This window comes from Rhipicephalus sanguineus, unplaced genomic scaffold (assembly GCF_013339695.2).
Source record: "Rhipicephalus sanguineus isolate Rsan-2018 unplaced genomic scaffold, BIME_Rsan_1.4 Seq1100, whole genome shotgun sequence".
Classification (NCBI taxonomy): Eukaryota; Metazoa; Arthropoda; class Arachnida; order Ixodida; family Ixodidae; genus Rhipicephalus; species Rhipicephalus sanguineus.
Window position 1 is genome coordinate 40,847 of NW_023614321.1, and position 8,004 is coordinate 48,850.

Consider the following 8,004-nt stretch of genomic DNA (forward strand, 5'->3'; position numbering starts at 1 on the left):
TCAGCAGTAAAAACTGAAACAAAGTGTGGTAATCTGACTGTTTCTTCCCACGCACCTTCGACGACACTGCTACCGACATAGCTAGCCGTTTTGGAGCCATCAGTGTAAAATTCTTTGTATGTGCTGTACCTTTCTTGAACGATGCGAAATTCTTGCAATATGTGTTCACGTGGTGTACCTTGTTTTTTGAGATGTGTCAATGAGAGGTCAAGAAATTGCATAAAGTTTTTCCAGGGAGGCAGCCTTCTTGCCTTTTAGTAACAGAAAGGGCATCTGTAGGGACGTTACACTCGCGACATTTTCTTCGAATCTGAGTATAAGTGGCCTTATTGCGTTTGGTTTGTTTGTGTAGTGGAGTCGTTTGTCACAGTGTGTGGTAATGTTGTAGCATATGTGGTTTGGCGATGAGCGAACTCTTAGGACATATGTAAGCATTAGCTGCGTTCATCTGCTTTCCAGTGCCGGTTCGTTACTCTCGGAGTACAAGCTGGGAAGCGGCGAGGTCCGGTATGCACCGGTTGCCAAGCGTATCCCTTTGTTATGTACGGGGTCGAGTCTCTTCAGGTAGGATCGTCTCGCTGAACCGTAAACTACACTTCCATAATCTAATTTGCTACGCACCAATGAACGATATATGTGCAGAAGGCACTTACGGTCAGCGCCCCACCGCTTCCGCGACAGAACTTTGAGGACATTGAGTGCCCCAGTCGCTTTAATTTTTAGACTGGTAATGTGTGATAGAAAGTTGAGTTTCTTGTCAAATATGACTCCTAGAAACTTGTGCTCTTGTTTAACTGGTAAGACTGTTCCATTCAGTTCAAGAATTGGGTTCGGCTGCAAGCCTCTTTCCTGAGAATACACTACGGCAACTGTCTTTTCCCCGGAGAAACAGAAGCCGTTTTTCTCCGCCCATTGTGTTAGTTTGTTCAACGTGATTTGAATCTGTCGTTGACATGTCACCATGTTAGACGCGCGGCACGCAATCTGGAGGTCATCAACGTACAGAGAATGCATCAGTGTGGATGGTATAACTTTGTTTACAGAGCTCATTTTTACAACAAAAAGTGTAGTGCTCAAAACGCACCCCTGAGGTACACCGTTTTCTTGAGTAAATACACGAGAGTGTCACGCCAAGGCGGACCTGGAAGGTTCGGTTGGACAAAAAATCGGAGAGACAGTTAAGCATTCTGCCGCGGATTCCTAGATCCGCCAAGTCTCGTAAAATACCATACCTCCAAGTAGTGTCGTAGGCTTTTTGAAGATCAAAAAAGACTGCTAGGCAGTGTTGTTTGTGTAAGAAAGCTTCTCGTATTGTGTTTTCAAGCCGAACTAGGTGGTCAATTGTTGAACAACCTTTTTTGTACCCACATTGGTGGATGTCTAGTGAGTTTTCTGTTTCGAGGACGTACGTAAGCCTGATGTTAATGACACTCTCGTGGGTTTTTGCAAGACAACTTGTAAGTGCGATTGGCCTATAGCTGTTTGCTAATGTAGAATCTTTTCCCGTTTTTAGGAATGGGATTATAATGGCCTTCTTCCAATCCATGGGCATTCGACCAGTTTGCCAAATAACGTTGAAGAAAAACAGAAGGGCCTCGACTGTTTTTGGCGACAGGTGGGCGAGCATTGCATAGTGTATTGTGTCAGGACCAGGCGCTGTTTTTTTACCTGTAGAGAGTACTGTGTTCAGTTCATGGATGGTTAAAGGCGCATTGTATGGCAAGTCTAAGAAACCTGCTGTAGGAAGCTTTTGTTTTTCTATAGATTGCTTGTGCCTTAAGAACGTTTCTGAATAGTTTGCTGAGCTAGATATGTTGTAAAAGTGAAGCCTTATTAGGTCTGCCTGTTCCTGTAGGGATGTCTGAGTACCTGTTGCTGAAAGAAAGGGGATGGTATAGGCAGCGTAGTCGCCATTGAACTTGCGAACCTGATCCCACATTCTTTTGGATGTGACCGAGCTGTTTATGAATGAAACGTAGTTTTGCCAGACTGAGGGATAGCTCCCTTTGCTGCCGCGATTATACACGTTGTAATCCTTTCATTCATTTCATCTACGCTCAGATTATCTAGACTCTCTTTATCCAGACTGGCTTGATCGGTGAAGAGAGCCCAGTCTGCCAAATGAAGTCGCCAGCGGGGTGGTCTGGAGGGTATGGTAGGAAGTGCTGTGGTTAGACTGATGAGTGCAGGCATGTGGTCACTACCGTATGGATTATCTATTACATTCCATTTAAAATCTGTGAACAGCGCTGGAGAGCATAGCGCAAGGTCCAGGCAGCTCATAGCTCCTGAACTTGGGGAGCAGTAAGTGGCAGCGCCAGAATTTAAAAGACAAACATCGTTGGCTAAAATAAAATCTTCAAGTGTTTGTCCTCTAGAGTCAACTGTTTTACTACCCCAAAGCGTGTTATGTGCATTAAAATCACCTGCTATCACAAAAGGTTCGGGTAGTTGGTGTAAAATTAATTCTAAATCGCTTACGGTGAATTGCGTGTGCGGTGGAATGTAGAGGGAACAGACGGTGATGGTTTTGTGCGCTAAAATGGTAAGGGCGGCGGCCTCTATATGACTATTAATATGAATTTCTCTCACTGCTATACCACCTTTAACAACAACAGCCACACCGCCCGACAGTCGGCTTGCCTGCGTACGATCGCACCGCACAACAGTGAAGCCTTTTAGGATGTTTTGATATCGATCACTTAGGTTGGTTTCCTGAAGGCACAAGGCTACAGGAGAAAAGTCGTGTAGTATTTCCTTTACGTCACCAAAATTGTTTAAAAGCCCTCTACAGTTCCAATGAATCATAAAAGCCATGTTGAATGTGAAAGTTTAAAAATCGAAGAGCAAGTGAGTAGGATATAGTAGAATGGAAGGTGACTTGCTTCTAAAAGAACTAAAAAATGCGAGTTCCAAAATGGTGCAGGTTCACTTATTTTACAGGACCCTTTTCTGGCCCTGTAATTGGGGTTTTGCTTTTTTTGGAGCGGTCGAGAGTGTCTCGCCGCTCCTTAAGCACTGCCTGCACCGCTGGGCTAGAAGTAGTGTCCATTGCCTCGTGCAAGACGTCGGACAGTTGCTCTAGCGAGCGATGATGGCGTTGTGTAGGCTTCGTCTTGGCAGACGAGGCCTTTGACCCCACCAGAGAAGAGGTCGGCAGGACCTCTTTGGCCTCTGAGCTGTCCCGGCTGGTGCCAGGTCTAGGAGAGGCCTCCAGTGTGGCCACATTAGGGGAGGGTAGGGCAGCCGTGGCTGCTCCCACCGTGGGGGCGAGGGGCGGTCGCCTCAGTGCACTACGCGTGGCCTGGACGGCCGCCTGATGCCGTTGTGGTGCTGGCCCCCGTTGCACCACTTCGGCGAATGATGACTTTTTAGCAAGGTACGGTGAGAGACGCTGTCTGGCTTGGCGGAAGCTTATGTTTTCTTTATATTTGATAGTGATGATCTCCTTCTCTTTTCTCCAAGCTGTGCAGGACCTCGAGTACGCCGGGTGGTCACCATCACAATTTGCACAGTGAGCTTCAGCATTGCAGTCGTCATCAGCAGAGTGTCCCGTAGCACTGCACTTAGCACAAGTAAGCTGCCCTCGGCAGCTCTGTGATGCATGGCCAAACCTTTGGCACTTGAAGCAGCGCCTTGGGTTCGGAATGTATGGTCTGACGTGCAACTTCAAGTAGCCTGTTTCTATTTCGTCTGGAAGTGTGCTAGAGTTGAAGGTAACGATTATGTGCCTAGTGAGTATTTCTCTGTTGTCTCGTCTGATTTTTATTCGTTGTACCTGTACAACATTCTCATCCTTCCAGCCGGCCAGGAGTTCATCATCAGTAAGGTCCATGAGGTCATCGTCTGACACGACACCCTTCACCGTATTCATTGTTCTGTGGGCGGTGACAGTTATCGGTTGGTCCCCAAACGCCACAAGGTTCGTCAATTTTTGATACTGCGACTTATCTTTAACTTCAACCAGCAGGTTCCCACTGGCCATCTTCGTGGCTTTGTAGCCGCTTCCGATCGTCTCAGTGAGACACCTTGACACTAGGAAAGGTGAAATGTTACGGGCTTTTTTGTCGGCGTTCTCACAGTGGATGACGTGATACTTGGGGAAGGTGTCTTTCTTTTTCTGGAGGATTTCAGCGGTTGCATCGGTGCGCCCCCGTTTCGGGGGACGATCATTTGCGAAAAGGTTGGGCGATCCCATTAAATGAGTACATTGTTCGGCAACAATGCCAGTCACCCACCACCGAGCCCAACAAGGGGACACGGCAGAGGTTGTGATGGAGCAAGCCCTGTCATGCCAACTGTACATCGTTGCTATAACCGAATATGGTGTACCCAAGGTAGGACCACCACACAAGGTTAACCCTCGCCGCCAGGAGAAATGGATGTAAAAGGAAGGGAGAAGACGACAGGACAAATTGAAAGTGGGAGAGAAAGACGAAGATGTGAGGAGAGAGATAGGAAAAGGCGACTGGCGATTTCCCCTGGGTGGGTCAGCCCAGGGGTGCCGTCTACGTGAAGCCGGGGCCAAAGGGGCGTGTTGCCTCTGCTAGGGGGCCTTAAAGGTCGAAGCACCCGGCGTTGGCTCAACCCCCAGGATCCCCTTTTCCCCGGACACGGCACAGCCACGCACGGCTAGGCGTGGGAGGGGCCGAACCCCCATTACCTCGGGTCCGTGGTGTTGCTACACACCAAACGCCTGCTTGCGCAGACGCCCCTGCGGGGTTAAAACGTAAAAGAAAAAAACAATCCATACTTGACAAGACGTTATGGCGCTGCGAGCGCGTGTGACTTTCGTGCGGCTTGCGCTTGGGTACGCGCCGCTATAAGGCATTCCGCTTGGGGAACTCTTGGGTACGCAACGCCGCGCACCCCCAAGCCCGCGCGCCCCCAATCCCGCGGGAACCGAGCACTAAAACTCTCTAATATCGTACCGTCTTCTTCGTCCTTTAAGCGGTATTCACACGGGGGACAAATCCTTGGAGGATAAAGGAGGAGCCTACTGACTTCAGCTCGCGAGGAGAATTACTCACAAATGACCCCCACGCACACGGACGAGGCGAACGGACGGGGAGACCAGTGTTACCAGACTACTCTGGTGGCTTGTAACGCCCGTTTCACCAGCTGCCGACGACGACCTGCAGACGACCAGCTGAAGACTGGACACCCACTGCCGCTCTCTGCAGGAGCAAGTGCAACAATGTCGCCAAACAAGCGCCCCATATTCCGCTATATCCCCCATCGCCGGGAGATCGTTTGTCCTGTCGGGGAAAAGGTCCCCGTGTCCTCCGAGGAGGCACGGGGGGGGGGAGGGTCTCGCCCATTCACTAATCCGTGACGTCACCTGATCCGGAATCCCCCGTGTCCCCTGCGTATTTCTCCCTCGTGCGAATACTCGCTTATCCTCTACTTACACGCGCAAAACACACAGGGACGAGTAAGTGAAGGATGAATTTGTTCCAACTAGGCCGAATTGCAGTTTTGCTTCAATACCTGTTTACATTCACATACTTGTTCACCATGCTTTAAGCAAGCATGAAGCATTCAAATGCTTGGGGTAGTTCTCATCTCAGGGGAATAGAAAAAAAATGGTATGCTGAAGCACTTAGACCACTCAAAAACAAACAAATGGAACTCAGCACAAGACGCCTTAAAACTAGCTAAGAGGCTTGAGACAGCCGATTACGTCCGCATAAGTCGAGCGTGTAGGAAACTTTTCAAGAAACTAATTCAAGAAATGCGGACCAAAAGACGCCGCTGCTCTGCTGAAGACAGCGAAACGGGAGCGCCGCTTAGCGTCGAGTATATATGGACGGAGCAGAGCTGCGCACTGAATTTTACTTGATTAGCACATCTATTTCTTTTAATGACTATCTATGTACAGCGCAAAGGCATTTCCATTGGTTCATGTGTAGCTCCTGTCCTATGCAATATCTTTCTCTCATCTATTGACCAAGCACTTGCTAGAAACCTCGACTCGGATCTTCGTCCCAAAGTATTTAGATACGTTGACGATTTTCTTGTATTTCTAAACACCCCGAACTCTTTGATCGCTTGTGACGATGTAAGGAATGGTTTATCAGTTTTTATACAGCATGGTAGAGGCTTGACGTTTACACATGAGCTACCTCAAGACAATCATTTGCAGTTTTTAGACATCAACCTGTCATTAAACGCGGCACATTCGTGCTGGATGTACAGCCCCCGTGCACGTAGGGACCTCCTGCCTTACGAACCTGCACACTCGAAAATCGTGAAAAGAGCCATTGCGACAATGCGTTTCCGGTCTGCGTTGTTGAAGTGCCAGTACGCCATGGACGACAGTTTTCAGATGCAGATTTCAAGGCTGGTTGCAGCCGGTTCCCCTTCGGCGGTCTTCACCAGTGTGTCGGAATATCTGCTCTGGACGATAAAGGATGCAGCAGGCAGCTCGAGGCTGTGCAGAAGAAGAAACCACTGGTTCTGCCTTACAAGCACAAGATTGCCCACAATTTGAAAAATGTTGCAAACAGGCACGACGTCTTCTCGGCACGCAACAAGCTCTCGAAGCTTTGTGCCCGCATTCCTTCGCAAAAAGCCAAGCTTTCATGCGAAAAGAAGCACGCCCGGCCAGTTCTGCGTTGCATGGTGGCGTTGTTATGATATTCCGTTGAGCAGTGGCAGTCGTACACAGGCCAAACAGGCCGCTGTGTTAATGATTGCTTTAGGAGCATATATTATCAATTAAAATGGTTGGGTTTCACACCTGCGGTTCCTTTGTGCTTCGTGCGGCTGCGCACCACTGTTAGGAAAAACTCGTGTGATAGGACGAAGAAGGGAAACGTTAGCACGTGAAGTACTTGAGTCATATCACATACAGAGGAAGGGGAATGAATGCGTCAGTGTCCCGTCGATCACTTTGTACAAGAAGGAATGCCTACACTGAAAGAAATTTCCTTAGAATCTACGAACAAAATGTTCGTAAAATTTAAGGATGCCTGCCCTTTTATTCAAACACGGCAATAACTTACCTAAATGCCAACAGACATATGTCAGTTTTTTCAAATACGGAAAGAGTCTCCTTGTATAATGTGCCACTTAAAAGTCGTAAAAGTTGGCTTCCAATTCTAATTAATGTTCTAATTAAGTTCTAATTAATGTTGTGGCTTCCTTTCGAGTTATTTTCCAACCAAAGAACCCTCGTCGTTACCAGGCTACTTTTTTAGGCAAGGTGCTTTGGCGGAAAGCACGGGGAACGTGTTATAAGTATATATATATATATATTAGGGGTGTGCGAATATTCGAAATTTCGAATATTTTTCGAATAGTGTTTGCTATTCGATTCGATTCGCACTGGAATTTTACTATTCGAACTATTCGAACTTCCCCAAAACAAATACAGTCAACACCCAACTGAAAGTGACCCCTTCAAATTTTTAATATGCTTCACCACATCACACACTCGTATCGTGGCAAAGCTGTCTTTCAAGCTCCGTTACGGTCGAACTTTGCCAAAAGGCAACGTCCGATTGAAAGTGGTCCCTAGATTTTTAGTATGCTTCACCTCATCACACTCCAGTATTGCGGCAAAGCTGCCTTTCAAGCTCCGTTACGGTCGAACTTTGCCAAGAAGCAGTCAACGTCCGATTGGAAGTGGTCCCTAGATGTTCAATATGCTTCACCTCATCACACCCCGGTATTGCGGCAAAGCTGCCATTCAAGCTCCGTTACGGTCGCAAATGCATTAACTCAAGAAAACGCTGGTTCCAACATGGAGAAGAAAAATGTGGCAGAGGTGGGGGCTCAATTAATGCTGTTTTGGACCTGAAATTTGGGCAGGAAATGTGAAAAATCGGAAGCCGAAGCTTTTTAGCATCCAAAATTTCAGATGTTCTTATAATATAGACGTCTAGGAGGCAGATTTGGAACTTGTCCGCCTCGTCAGTTGGGCTTCCACAGAAGTTCCACAGAAAGAGGAGGAGAGGCTGAGGAAACGGCATCTTCGCCTATCACGTGTAAAGTGTTATC

General features: G+C 47.8%; 1 protein-coding gene across 1 annotated transcript; it reads right to left on the reverse strand.

Moving 5' to 3' along the window:
• Positions 1-2,932: 2,932 nt before the first annotated feature.
• Positions 2,933-3,985, reverse strand: LOC119376143 (uncharacterized). The gene has a single exon (XM_037646073.1). It carries the CDS (start codon positions 3,983-3,985, stop codon positions 2,933-2,935), a length of 1,053 nt encoding a protein of 350 aa, XP_037502001.1.
• Positions 3,986-8,004: the final 4,019 nt, after the last annotated feature.

What these genes read in the sequence shown, in the direction of transcription:
- LOC119376143 (XM_037646073.1), bottom strand. Translation starts at nt 3,985, where the DNA reads ATGGCCAGTGGGAACCTGCTGGTTGAAGTTAAAGATAAGTCGCAGTAT.